The sequence below is a fragment of the Chironomus tepperi genome, unplaced genomic scaffold, assembly GCF_022539635.2.
Source record: "Chironomus tepperi strain 1889 unplaced genomic scaffold, CSIRO-AGI_Ctep_v1 contig_301, whole genome shotgun sequence".
Classification (NCBI taxonomy): Eukaryota; Metazoa; Arthropoda; class Insecta; order Diptera; family Chironomidae; genus Chironomus; species Chironomus tepperi.
The window spans coordinates 252,190-267,466 of NW_027226423.1; the positions used below are offsets into that span (position 1 = coordinate 252,190).

A 15,277-nucleotide genomic window follows, 5' to 3' on the forward strand; every position below is an offset into this window, starting at 1 on the left:
TTTGTTGTTTTTACTTGAGTTAGGTATGGGACCATTCACTTATTACGTTCGCTTTTTTGGGGGAGGGGGTCTAGGGATAGTAAAAAGGGAGTGGAGGGTCTAGAAATTCGTTTTTTGCGTAACGTAATAAGTGAATGGCCCCTAATTTATGTTTGTTATATTTGACAAATTGTTATGAATTGCGTGATTCATTGACACATACAAAACATCAATATATTACTTATCAGTGACGTTCTCAAATTGATAACCCCATTCAATAATCAGGATCAGATGGGAATTTTTTACTTTACGCAAAAAAACCCAAAATAGACCGCAGACCGCACTTAAACCTAGACCTAGATTTATAATTGGATCCGAACTACTTCTTTGATGACTGACATTTTTGCATATAGCCTACAAGGGTAGGCTGTGAGCCACGTGTCCACTACACTTGATTCAATAAGCATGTATGCTTGCTTCAGACGCATCTGAGAAGTAAGGTAAGTAAGCCTTTTTGTTAGCATCTTTGTCTAGAGTCTAGACATGTTTTGTAGTAGCTTCTACTGTCCCTAGGCAATTCCTAGCCTGGTTTGCTTAGACGACGGCACGCAAAAGCTACAATACTAAAACACGCAATAATGAATTTTAACAAAACAAAATACTTAAAAAGATAGTGTTTAAGTCTTGTTGAAGCAGCTCCCTTTCCTTTTTTAAGTAAAATAAGTGAACTTTAAAGCAGAATCATAAATATGACGATAATATTTTGTTAAAAAACAATAAGCCATCGAAAGACTTTAAATTTTTCTCCACAATGATGAAAAAAAAGAACTCAGTAAAACTACAAAAGGATTTGAATATTTTAATAAATTTAAATGTTTGACACATTTTTTTATTTCGAGAAATAATTTTTAGACTAGAATTTTTAAAAAATTTAATGTGTTTATATTTAATTTAAATAAAATTTAATAATACTTATTATAGCAATTACAATATGGCAATATTAATTATACCCGAGCGACACAAATGAAGAAAGCTTTATTATAGAGCTTTTAAGGCTCCTTTAAAGCTCTTTAATTAACATCAAATGAAAAGGTGCCTAATTTTGCCAGACATAAGTATGAAAGCCATACGCAGGCAGCCTTAATTTGGTGTTATTGAAAGAGCTTTGACGACGCCTTAAATGCTCTGCGATGGAGCTTTAATAACTCCATACAGTAGCCTTAAACACTCCTTAATAGAGCCTTCGACATTTAGTCTATCGGGATATATTTATTAATTGTAAAGTAAATTTTATGTAGTATGATTTATTGGCCATAATAAACCAATAAACCATGATGGAAAAATAAAACTTGTAAGTACCTAATAATCTCCATAAAGCTTTGCACAATTTCCCTCATAAAAGTCAATAAATTGCTCATGATTGAGGAAATCCATTATTTAACAAAAAACATAACTGCTCATGTTTGGAAATAAATGCATCATCTTGTAATTGAAATTGTCGCTCAACATCATAAATGTCAACTTAAAATTGATGAAAAGCTCAGAAGCTGTATAAAAGCTATGATATATAAAAACATTTACAAAACATACTGTACATACTTAAATAAATCTTGCAAAGTTAAAGAAAAGAATAAAAATATTTTCATTTCTTCTCGGAAATTTATCATATCTTACATAAATATATATGCTGCGCACTTGAAACCTCCTTATAAATATTTATATGTATACATGTATATGGTTTTGGATCAACTAAAGTAAATTTAAGAGTGATATATATGGCATATCTAAGAGGCATGAGATCACATTTATAGACTCGATATACACAAAAAAAAATATGTTAAGGTGATGGTTATGGAGCACACACAATTTCACTCTCAATGACATTAATTTTTCACATTCACTTGTTTTTCTGCATCATCATTTATTGTTGATGCTCATACTACTTTACATCAAATCCATCCATCCAATTCAATTCAATTCAATTCATTCGTATACAGATGAGAAAAGAAGTAAAAGAAAAGAAAAAATGTTCATTGCAGGCTGCTTTGGTGCCTTACATTATGTACGTGTACGAAGATATGAGAATGAAACAAGACAGATTAGACGATTACATGATGATATTTCCTTTCCTTTTCTCGTATTACATACGTCATCGTATGTACATGAAAATTGTTATTTTTTCTTTCCGTTTCACATTCTCTTAAAGCTTGTCTCCTGCGAAATTATTCAAAAAATACAATTTGACAGCATTTTTTTTGTGTGTGTGTATATATGCTTGATGATGACTGACAGTAAGTATTACAAAATTTATATTCGATTATGTTTTACAGATCTTAAAACAGAAAATCATCTAGGAACGTCAATATAAACTGCAGCACATCATGATGACATGACAAAGTCAATCGACGATGAACTTGACCAAAAAAGCAAGTTTTTTAATGCTTTATGGAGTTGCTTGTCAATCCAGTACCGCTGTAACTCTTTGTCATTTTTCCATTTTGTCTATTCATCGATGTTGAATTGAGATCTAATGATGATAAAGTTGTTGAGCCAGTAGCTCTTGGCTGTAAACCTAAGCCCCGCAAGCGAACGCCTTTTTAAGAACAAAAAAAAAGTTAGAAAAGAAATGAGAAAATAAAGTAAAGAAAAATTATTTTTAAGCAACCCTCACATTTATTCAGCTTGGTTGGGGGATGGAAAAAAAATTGGTAAATGACGCGCAATATTTTTAAGATTATGGTTCGGAACGAAATATGCTTTTTTGACAGGAACAACATTGATTTTGACAAAAAACAGCAAATTTACTTACTGCACACAAATTTATGACATAGCATATAATTTAATTTTGGATTTATTTATTTTTTTGATTTAGGGCGAAGCTCGAAGTCAACTTGGATTTTGGAAGGATAAATTCTTGTAAAATTTGAGTTGACTTCGAGTTCTGAAGGCGATTTCTCTGGTACTTGTACGAAACCAAACTTGAGATCTACCAGTAGGGTTCCATACTGGTACGGTATAGTATAGCATGATACGGTACGGTATAGGTATACCACTGGTAGTTTCGTACCAGTATCAGCGAAAATGGCCCCTGAATTTAGGTATCTAATTTTGTTGTCGCTTTTGAATTCATGTATCATCTTACATTAACGTTAAGGTTTAATTTTTAAGACTGACAGAGTTACGGATGTCAAACGAATCTAAGACCTTACAAAGAAAGAAAGCAATGCTGAGAAGGATCGGGTCTTGTCAAAAGAGAGTTAGGAGAAGAAGAGGAGAAGAGAATTGTGATAAAATCCCCTGTTCGTGCAAATTCTTCATTTTTTTAATTTTGAAACCCACGGATTTTTGAGCTTTCTGGCTACTTTCCTGGAGATCATAAAATATTACAGAAGCTTATTCAGATTGGAGCGGTTTTGTGGTTTGGGGGTCAACCGTCAACTCCTTCTCAGCTTCTTTCAAACCCCTAACTTTTAGATATTGCGCCCAAATGTTTTATTACACCGGACATTAAAAGATTCGTTAACATAAGTCTCAATTCACCAATTTATACACTTTTCTGACACCATACCAAATAGGAAATTGGCTGCAAATTCATTCAGCTCCATTAAAATGATAATAATGGCCACATAAATAAAAGCTATTGACAACTTCCGCCCATTTCTTCCTGGACCGAAGTTTTTTCTTAAGTAAACTGCAACTGAAACATTTTTTTCCTCTTTTTATCACTTCCTTATATTTTCCTCAGATAAATTCAATTTTTGTCGAAAGACATCAGTTTGAACTTTTCTTCTCCTCTCCAATTTCTATGTTTCAGCTTCTCATAACCGCGGGAGTCAATTGAGTCAATTTAAGAGTACGATGAAAAACAAGCCAAAATGATAAAAAGGAGGAAAAAAAAATGAAGAAAATTTTGTTACCAAAAAAAACTTTTCATTTTTTTTTTCTTTTCGCTTTATTGCCGTTGGGAAATTGCTTATTGATTGGCAGCGAATTTAAAGTCTTTTGAAGACTCAATTGGCTTACTTGGTAAGATAGCAAAAATGGCTTAGAGGTGTCAAATTTGATTTCGTCTATTGGAAAATGTCATTAAAGCTTTGAGATAAGATTTTGATGAAATTTTTATTTGAAAATTCTCTTACAAAGCTCAAAAGAGTTAGGTATTTTTGTGATTTTTATTGGATTATTCAATACTGGTTGATTTGACATTCACAAGATGACATGAATTCAAAGAAGAATAATTTGAAATTTTTATTTAAATTTTGGTTGATTTAATATGAATTTTATATGTGATTTACATAGCTTTGCACAAGAACCTCAGGCCTGCAGATTTGGGCTGTACCTTATAGTTCGTCCAAGGCTGCAAGCCTGCGATTTTTGTCTGCACGGACAGTATAAAAGCTGTATTCTAATTTATATCTACATTTTCTATCTAATAGTTTGCAATCAGTGTTAGAAAACTTCAATTATCATCGAATATCCCTATGGCATCCGTATGACTGCCAAATTAAGTTATATTCCATTTAGAAATAATGAATGAGCTTTAAAAGTACCTTGTCACGTGTGTCGCTCTGAAACTAAACCTATAGTAAGTTTTCTAACCCTGATTGCAATGTTGTATGATTTTAATAATTTGCACTCAAATTTTCCCAAATAATTAAGTTAAAGCATCCAAATTAAATAATTTATGGTTGTTAGGGCCTTTGAAAATTTTTGTTTGTTTAGTGTTTGTGTCTATAAGTGTTATTATGTGTATAAAAATTTATTTGAATGAGCACCACAAATAGCCAATTTGTTTACCTGTTTATACCCGTTGTGTAAATGCTCCCCATGTAGTGTAATCAAAGGCGCTATAACAACCTAATTAAAATAATATGTATGATAATAATATAAACAAAATGTTGATTTTGTAAATGATTTTTCAACATTTTTGATAGTTATGAGTAGGGATTCCCTATGTCTCGGTTTTGATGAATTTTGTAGAATGAAACCGAAAAGTGGACAGAAACAGAGACCGAAACCGAAATCGAGATTACAAGACATGAGTTGTATTGTTCTATAACAGTGGTAGACAACCTGCATGTAGTAGAACACGTGACGTCAAAATTTATTGAAAATGTCATGAACCGTATGCCGTATGTGGTTTCGGTCGAGGCATACCACCAAGATGTACCAGAAAAATGAAAGGTTTGCTACCACTAAAAACTTTTTTTACATATTTTTATTTTTTCTATAGTTTTTAAAGTTCTAAAATTTTAATTTTTTGGTCCTAAGTAATACGATTTTGTTTTCCATGAAGATAAATTTATAATTTGGCCAAAAATGGAATCGTCAACTTTCATTTTTTTCCAAAATTCTTTTTGTCTTATCGAATGCTTAATGAAAGATAATAAATTTCAGATCAATCGGATAATAAATGTGGTCAAGTCAACTTTAGATATACTTTCATGCCAAATTTCAGTTCTCAAGATTCCATGAAATATCAAGAAATCGTAGATTTTGGCCTTAAAAAAATCCGAGTCGACTTTGAGCTCTGATTTGAACTATAACTTACAGACCTCAAGATCTGTGCCAAACTCATCAAATTACAAAACCAAAAATATTTCTCAACTCATGTCCATGTCTTGTCACAAGAGTCTTGTGTTCTATTAATATTCCAAATAGTCAACAAGACTTCAATTTCTCTTAGATCTTCAAAAAACAAACATCAATGGAAATTTCAAACAATTTTCTTCTTTCATTAAAAAATAAAAAAGCATCGACAATGACAATTGCCATAGAGAGAATGAATACAAAACAAAAAAAAATTCTATCTTGTGCCAAAGCACTTACTTTGAATATATACCATCCACAAAATAAAAGAAAAACCTCACCTAATTTTTTACGGAATGCCACTAGAACTTTCTTCTTGAAGACGAAAATGAGAAATACTAAGACACCTTGAAGACAATTGAATGAGTCAGAGATGCTCCACCACAAAGAGTTTTGCTTGTATACTGTGGCAAGGATTTCCAAGAACCATGAGACTCCCATGACACAAAACAATTTTATGTTCATCATAAATCTAAAAATAGAAATAGAAAAAAATTGGAAACAAATTGCAATTAGGTTAGTAATTCTGTAAAGTTTAAGAGCATATAACATATCAATATATCCAACATTGAACTGTTGCATGAGTGGAATGGGGGATAAAGAGAAAGCAGCAATAGATGGAAAAATAAAGATTTTTTACAGCTCATTGCTTTTTATGAGTTTATGATTTTTGTGAAAAGCTCAATGTTAAGTAGAGAAGCAAAAAAATGATTTTTTTTTTCTTTTTTACCATAAAAAATTGAATTTCTATTGAGCAATTCCTTTTATTCGCCATTCTACTACATTCCTCCTTTTTAGTTTGAATATGGATAATGGTAAAATGTATTTAGAGAAAATGTGCATACAATGGAAAATTTGCAGATATGCATATATGTAGGTAGATGAATATGAAAAGCGCATTTAATGTCGTAAGGGTATTTATTGTCTGAAATTGAACTAAATTGAAATAATATGAAGCAGAGCTCACAATTTACTTATATTAATTTTTTTTGATCGACTTCTCCGAGCAACACAAATGAAAAGGACTCTGGTCATGGACTGAGAGAATTTGTATGAACCAGATGGAAAGAGTCAGTAACAGAGTCAAGGGGAAAGCCCTTTGTTGTAGCCTAAACTATACATTGGTTTATGATTACAGTAAGGAATTCATTGTTGATCTAACAGAAAATGTATGATTCCGAATAATGGATCCCGATTGAGTATCAAACTCATGTTCTGCGATTTCGGGCCGCATGTTTCTACCCCTAAGCTATCTGAGGTTAATTGACTATATTGACAAAATACCATTACAGGAATCCCATTCCTACAGTAATTAAACACGGACACATTTGATAATGCAAAACGTTTAAAACACGGAGATGGAGTCATAACTGAATCGTGACGAAGTCTTTTTCAACTGGGTCGCTAGAGTTCAGTTTGACTCGAAATCGACTTGGGTTAAGTCGAGTTGCTTTAGCAATTTTAACTTCATGCTCTGATATAAAGTAAAATTTTAATCTAGAGATAGTAATGAACCAAAGCATATTCAAAGGAATCTACCATTCTCTCACATTGCTTTGCTTTTGCAATCCTCTGTTCTTTCAAGAAAAAATTAATTATGGATATTTTTCAAACTAAATAGACTCCATTTCCGACAGATGAGATCATGCATATTTTGGTGTTTCAATTGTACACGATATTAAAAAAGTTTTACTTTGTTCTTCTTGTTTAATGTGAATGAGCTTATTAATTTAGATAGACAAACATAGCTGTTCTGTTATTAAAGTCATAAAACTATAAAGTGGGTGAAATATTTTAATTTTGCTTTACGATTTAATGAACATTTTATTGAAAATTTTTTGTGGATTTTTATGAGCTCATTTAACTAAAATATCATCAATTTCAGACTTTTTTCTAATTTTGAATGAAGAGTTCATGAGATACATCTGAACATGAGTTTGAAGGACTTTGTCAGTTTGAATTGGAGTGGAAGTGCTGCTACCGTGGAGTTCTGGGAACGGTCAACCCCTGCATCGAGTCAATTTTGAGTTTTACAGTGAGTCAAGTCGGCTCGAATTGACATTTCCATACAAATTTCGTGTCGAGTTTCAAATCTACAGAAAACATATTTTTTAAAGCATAAAACAAAAATTTGAGCGATATTCAAATTTTAATATCTCAGAACATCTTACAACGCTCTTACCGTTCTTACATATTCAACTTAAGCAAAGCTTCTTTTCAAAAACAGCAGAGAAATCTCAAAAAAACTTTTTCCTACATTCAAATGAAAAGATTTTCTGCTATTTGAAGTTGAAAAAAAAAATGTTTTAAAAGCTTAATTTAAAGCTCTATAAACTCTTTTTTTCAAAAAGCTTTTACATGATAAACGAAATTAAGTGTTCCATTAACTTTACAAAAATTTTAATGAGCTCCGTAAAATTTAACGAGTTTCATGAAAAATCTCGAGTAATTCTCTCTTTCCGAAAGCTTTCACAATAATTAAAAAGGAATTTATGATTGAAAACTATCTGCATTTAAAAATAAAACTTTGAAGTGAGATGTGAAATGCCCGAGTGACACAAATGAAGAAGGCTCTGCTACGGAGCTGGATCTGCTTGCATGTTGATGGCAAATGGCTCTCATATGGATGCAGCATAGAAGCAGAGTCAATTTGATGTCAGTAAAAGAGCTTTACCGGAACCTGAAAAGCTCCATAGCAAAGCCTTCTTCATTTGTGTCGCTCGGGATGTTCAAAGCATAAGGATCAATAATAAGCATCACTTTTAGTATTGAGTCATCATGCAGTATGCAAATAATGGTATAATAAAGCTTCTGTTCTGTGAAATAAATTTTTAACACAAAAATTGCACATAAAAAGGGAAATAAAAGAATAAAAATTCACTCACATTGCTTTGTCAGCAACAAAAAGTTTCTTCTTCTGTTGATCGCTATTATCACAACTTTGCATACGATGAATTTCTGCTTTAATGCGATTGCAATGGATGGCAGTGAGAATGAAGAGAATAAAATTTATGGATATTTGAATTCCAATAGGAAGTAAGAAGAAAATCAGATGTCCTGGTGATGATTGTTCTGTTCAGGGATTATCAGTCATAAAAATATGTAGAATAAGAAGAGAAAAAAAACAATAAAATAACATTGGATGTGGATTGTTGACATTTGAGAGCTGTTTGTTTATTGCAAAGTCTTTGGAGAAATTTTTTATTGAATTTCTGAGTCTAGTGATGTTAACTCAGGATGTCTTAATCAGGTCAGACTATATAGTTTCTTGTGAAGTTTTTCTATAATTAGATGCTACAGCTGCAAAAGGTCAACTGACATAGATATGGTGTAGTATAGAAAAACCCTTGAGCTATTCAGATCAATGAGATCTAGAGCTGTGTTAGGCGGCTATTAATTGTTTAATGAGGGAGGATACGACAGACTTCTGCACCAAGTAGAGCTACAGTTCATTAAAGTGTTATTCGAACCACTTTCGAGCTCTGCACATCGGCAAATCGAGCTCGTCGTTAGAATCTGATTTGCCTTTCACTGTATACCAGTATATCCCTTTTTGGATATTGCTTGCAATGCAGACACATCTAATGCTAAGGCCCTCAAAATCTGCACTTAACAAACGAACTGAGCTTCGTAAGCTCGAAGTTCGAAATGGAAAAAGAGCTTCAAAAATTAGTCATGACTTGGGATGGATCCCAGGACCTTTGGTAATGGATAAGGCCAACGCTCTTCCATTTAGGTCACTGATGTCATTTCATTATTTGTTCTAAAAACCTTATTTAAATTCTTGAGATTAAAAAAACGAAACAACCCCAAAAAATCTCGCTCCAAATAACATCGCAATTTTTGACTCAACAAAAAACTGATCCGTCATTTTGAAAAAATACTAAAAATACCCATAAAATGCCACGAATAAAATAAGAAATATAAAAAGAAGCTAACATGGCAAACCATATATCAAGAATTGTAGATAAAATATATGTAACGACACCCTTATTGAATTTTATCCTTAAAGAGGCACTTCGGAACCACTCAGTTCACATTCCTAAAATACCACATGTCAATTTAAATTGATATTCATCAAGAAATTCACAAAAAAAAAATTCCAAAGGTACCGGCAACAAACATGAATTTTATATCCATCGATTACCCTCAAACCAGCATTTTGTTACTCCAATTTTTGGCTTAAATTTCTCCGGCAAGACATCGTAAATATTCATCATAGATGTAAATATGGTCTATAATGCGTAAAAGGTAAGGATATTGATGTTGCGGTTGCAAAAAGGAACACAAAACCATAAAAAATAAGAAGAAAAGAAAAGAAAAAAAAAGTTTTCTCATAAAAAAAAATCTCGATCCATCACTTTGAATTGTTAATTGAGATGTAAAAGCCAAGAAGTTTTTCATTTTTTTTTCATCTTACCATCAGAAATGGAAAGCCCCAAGCGTAAAGTGAGTAATACATGAATCGCTTCATTTCCTTTGTTCTTCGAATGCCCTGTGATGCTCGAACGGATCTAGAAAAATAATATAAAGAGAAAAAAAAAATGTGAATCAAAAGAAGAAATCAACACAAAAAATGATGAACCCGAGTGACATAGATGAAGAAGGCTCTGTCAATGAGCGTTTAAAGGCTACCTCTAACAGGCAAAGAGACCGCTTTTAGGTATCATAGTGGTCTTTCTGTACTATGAAAGCGTGTTCTTTGTCTGTAAGGGTTCATATGTCTTTAGGCGACCATATAGCTGCCAAAATAGGCGGCTTCCATATAATCTTCAAAGAGAATGTAATGGAAAAAGCACAAGTTTGCTACACTGCTCTTGGATGGAATCCGCAAGGAAAACGCCGACCAGAAGCTCCATAAGCTACTTAGGCAAAACTGTGATGAAGAAATGTCAGAGGACAGGGAATTTGTACAAACTAGGTGACAGAGCCAGCAACAGAGTCAGGTCGAATGCATTTTGTTGTAACCTAAGTTCCACATATGAGCATAGATACAGTAAGTAAGTAATTTACTAATGGAGCCCTACAATCTCCATAACGGAACCTTCTTCATATGTGTCACTCGGATATTGATGTTATCGAATGCCGTTGGATTGAATTTCCTCCCTCATCATCATGAATTGAAAACAGTTTCAATGTGACCTTTTTTGTCGCGAAAAAAAATAATGAAAAAAAGGCAGCCAAAAGGAATAAAAATTCGATGTATTTAAGGATATTTTGCGCTGAGGACACGTTTCGGTAATCTTTACTATGAATAAGCACGACTTTTTGGTATTGAAAAGTTTTTTCTTTACTCTTTGCTATGTGTTGAGCTTAAAAAAAGTCTAAAAGGTAAAAAGAAGTTAATTACGGTTTTGTACTTTGTATGAGCGCATTTTAATAGAAAAAGTTGTGATGATAAGCTGATTTTTGAAGTAATCTCAAACAAAGATTATAATGCTTATATTGTTCTTTAGAGAAAATTTCGATCATAATGTTCAAGGACTGATGAAAATCTCTTCCGATGTAAAAATTTCCGTGAGAATCCATGAAGTATGATAAGGCATAAGATTTTCTTTAGACAGATACAGGTCAAATATTATTCAAATTGAGAAAATAATCGCTGCTACTGGAACTTAAAGTAGAAAATATTCATGTCATTCAGCTATCGAGGTGTTGTTTTACATTGAGTATCCCTCATATGCCTACAGCATACCTATCTACATATTCTTTAATCATGTTTAAAAAACAAAATACTGACATAATCCAGCACTATCATCTAATTTATTCTTCAACATTGCCACTGCCATTGTCTCGTAGATGTTTAGCCAGGGAAGGGTTTTGAGAGTCTTCTCGTCAACAAGAATTCTCCAATTGGTTAGGTTTTATGAGAGAAAATTCAAACGTCCGCTAGCTTCAATCTTGAAAAACTATTGCAAATTGTATAATTTCATCTAGAAAAGTGGTCGAATAGAGTTCATAAAGTGTGCTTCTCACCTAGTTTACCCTATCCTAACCGAGAATTAGGTAACCTAAGATATCCCTGCATATACTTTATGAATAATGTTCTTGTGTAAATTTATCACTATAGTATAGCTCTTAATTCCAATCAGAACTAGAAGTTAACCCGAATTTTCTTTGAAAAGGTCAAACTTAGTTGACACGACTTCCTTCAAAATTCAAGCCAATTTCGAGCTCTGTTGTCTAAAGATTACATTCATTATTGTCACATAAGTAGCAACCTCACATTGAAACCTTGGTGCTACTCAGACTTACAACAATTTACACAGTCATCATAAAATGAAATTAAGTCTTTAAATATTAGACACAGTCCAGAAATTCTTTCAGACATACTAGAACACTCCAACACCCATAAATTTCATCACTGAATGTGCCAAAAAAGCTTTTGGAATTTCTCATGCGAGAATTTTCTATTAAAAGCCTCCAACTCAACATTTCCATATTTCTTAAGACTATGTTATATTTTTTGGGGGTCTTATTGACCAAGCATAGACATAGATTTATTTTCAATGCCACAAGATACTTTATGTGATTAAAATGTCATAAATATTCCACAAATTCTTCATGTCAACAGCTTTATTAACGGAAGCAAAATTTATGATTAGAAAAACTACATCTCATAAAATTATCGAACTGTGATGAAAACGTTTTAGTTTTATTGCTTCATATACGTCTGTTTCACATTTTTTGACAGAATGTTTCACTTAAAAACAACAAATAGACATGGACATGAAGACGCCATACGAATGTGGTTTTGGAAAATTTTTGAGACGATAAAAAAAGGAAAATGTTTTAAACGAAAAGGAAGGAAACATAATGCTTGAAAAATAAATTTATTTGATAGGTACAACAACAATAAAAGGCACAATGCGAATATATGTGAGAACTCAACCAGGAAATTGATCATTTCAGCAAAAAAATGTGTAATACATAAGAAGGTTTAAATAACAAAAATATTTTTCCATCTAAAGTCAGCAAAAAGTTTCTTTTTTTCTCTTCCTCATTTCCTATGGACTGCTGATTTGATACATTTTCCCTGAATGGAACAGACATTCATCCTTAAATCTAATTCCACTTTCCTTTTAAAGATTTATCATCATGCTTAAATAACTGCAAGCTCTTTCAACTTGCGAATATATTTCATATCAGAGTAGTCTGATCTGTGCTTACATCTATTCTGCCTTCTTGCCTCCTTACTTGGTAAGTATCAGGGAGTGTATTCCTATATGAGAGAACTCTGTCCTCTTTTGTGAAATGGGGTTGATGTAGAGGAGTAGCAATTGTTCTGTTTATGAGGTCAGACATTGGAAAACCCTCTGGGAATGCTATCTTTGTAGGAAACTGGATTATAATTTTGTTACGGACTACAATTGATATGAAAAGTTAAAACAGGGAATATGTGGAGGGGTAAGAAGGTCTAAAAACGCTATGTCTTCCTATGTCCTATGTCTGTCGAATTGTCTTCCAAGGGTATAATCTGACATTGATTTTCCAAAAGTCTCGATTTCTAGGTGCCGAATTTTCAAAAACGAGACCAAGAAGGGATTCATCAAAGTCTCTGTGACGAGAACACTAACTTTGGTCAAATGGAATGAAACCTGCAGAAACAAAATCAGTTAAATATCTATGTTGGACTTTTGAAGGCAAAAACCTAATTGACATTAGGTTTTCAATGCAGCCAGATAGCATGGATCACATGGAATCCAAGTGACAATTATTTTGGCAGTTGACATAAAAATTGTTACTTAGAAGCCATTCAGCAACTATGGTTGCTTTCACAGCAACTCACAGCTGCCATTAATAATTTATGGCGATCAGCTCTGAGTCACGTTGACCAGAGCTGGATTTATGATTATCCTATTTGTGCATTTAGGACTAATTATGTCTAAATATGGATTCTTTAATTTCTTCAATTTGCTATAGTTTTTTAGGAAAAATCCACGAAATGCCTCCTCATCCTTCTCGAAAAAAAAAATCTCTTACTCCACTTCTGATGTGAGATAATTATTAAACTATCTTACTGCTCTACCTGACCACCTTGAATTTAACCTTCAGAATCACATCTGTGAGAAAACATTTCAAGTTTGATAAATTACATTAAAATAATCTGATTACTTTGAATGGATGAAATAGTTTTGTGCTTCTTCTCATCCTTTATTCAAGACAAACAATCATGAAATATTTCTCAACTTTCTGAGATGGAAGTAAATTCCTACATTTGAATCTGAAAAATATTTTTCTTATTATTTGCATTTCCATAAAGCATTTTATATCCATCCAAATTATAATTTATCATTTATTTCAATATTAAAATTTTACTTTTTTTTTGGTACGGATTCATTAATATTGATTACACTTCCGCAATAAATTATTTTATTTAAAATTATTTCGACATTAAAAGCTTAAAGTTAATGAATTTCATTTCGATGCGCTACACATTTAATTACAATTGCGAGTGCTCGTAAAGTAATAAGGATATTAATTGTGCTTTGTGAGCTTTTGTTAATGGATTTTATAAATGCTCCCATGAGAATTGCCTTGATGGTGTAGCCAATGTGCACTTTGGTATTAGACATTAATTGTACCTATGAAAACTTAAATTTAGATTGTGTTGTGAGATTGTCCTCAAATTGCATATTATGCTTTATGACGTCACTAAAGCTGTCTGAATTTAAATTTAATTCAGTACGTAGTCTCAAGAGTTCTCAAGTATGCTAATCACTGTATATGATTGAACCTACGCTAAATGATATTTATGTCGCTAAAAACAATACCCCAAGTAGTTCTTATGATGTTGATCATTTATTTACGTCCACTAACGTATGTGAATATTTATGGAATTTTCTAATTTTGGAATATGAAGGAAGAGGTGTGTATTGTCAATCTAAGAGGTGAAGTTGAAGTTTGAAATGTGCAGGTATTCCCAAATGGAGTTTAATTCATTTTGTTTGAAATTTTGTGACACACATGATGACTAGAGGGTAATTAATGTCAACAGGAAGGATATTAATGGATAAAAAGTTTAATTTAGGATTATAATAAATCTATATTTGTAGACAGACAAACCTCATTCATTTGTTTAACATGATTCATTGGGTTGTTCCCTTATTACGTAAGGTTCTAGAACGGGGGAGGGGGAGAGTGGGTGAGGTTGAGATTTGGTAGCGCTCGAAATCGACTCGGATTTTTTGTGATTATGACTCGACTTTTTCATCTAAAATTCTAGTCAACTTTTGTTATGTCAAAGGTGAAGAATCAGGGACAAAATGTCGATTATTCGCGTTGCGTAATAAGAGAAAGGCGCCTTAGAAAATGGCATTTAATGCAAAAGACATTCGTGTCGCCCAAAACTCATGATGAGAAAAATTTCATTTTTTGTTAGAAAAAAAAGACCTTAAAATCAGTCATCGCATTACCTTGAAGGTACATTCACGTTTTGTCGTTTGCATTAGCGACTACGTTGTGCTACTAGGTTGATGAGGAGAGAAAAACTCATCTCAAAGCCAAAATTACTTTAAGTTCTACTCTAAAACAGTTCATCAGTTCCCTCTTCTACCTTCTAATTTATTTAAGCCACAAAAAATAAATCCAAAGAACTCCCATTATTTCTAAATTTATAAACAATGCTTAGAAGTGAATGTTGTTGAAAAGTTCATAAAAGCCACATAATGCACTATAAAACATGAACAGTAGCAACATTTCTACTGCA

The 15,277-nt window shown here is 32.5% G+C and overlaps 1 protein-coding gene across 3 annotated transcripts in view; it reads right to left on the bottom strand.

The window, feature by feature from the left end:
- Nucleotides 1-900: 900 nt before the first annotated feature.
- mthl15 (methuselah-like 15) overlaps nt 901-15,277 on the bottom strand; it is a 31,782-nt gene continuing 17,405 nt past the window's right edge. Inside the window, exons 6-11 of one of the 3 annotated variants that reach the window (XM_070642885.1) lie at nt 9,989-10,082; nt 9,716-9,803; nt 8,454-8,640; nt 5,850-6,040; nt 4,777-4,836; nt 2,434-2,572 (exon numbers count right to left, since the gene is read on the bottom strand). In XM_070642885.1, coding sequence (XP_070498986.1) covers nt 4,781-4,836; nt 5,850-6,040; nt 8,454-8,640; nt 9,716-9,803; nt 9,989-10,082 — 616 coding nt within the window. In that variant the 3' untranslated portion in view covers nt 2,434-2,572; nt 4,777-4,780. Of the gene's footprint in view, nt 2,573-4,776; nt 4,837-5,849; nt 6,041-8,263; nt 8,385-8,453; nt 8,641-9,715; nt 9,804-9,988; nt 10,083-15,277 lie in introns of those variants that run through there. The other 2 variants (XM_070642884.1, XM_070642886.1) reach the window with 2 other exon arrangements.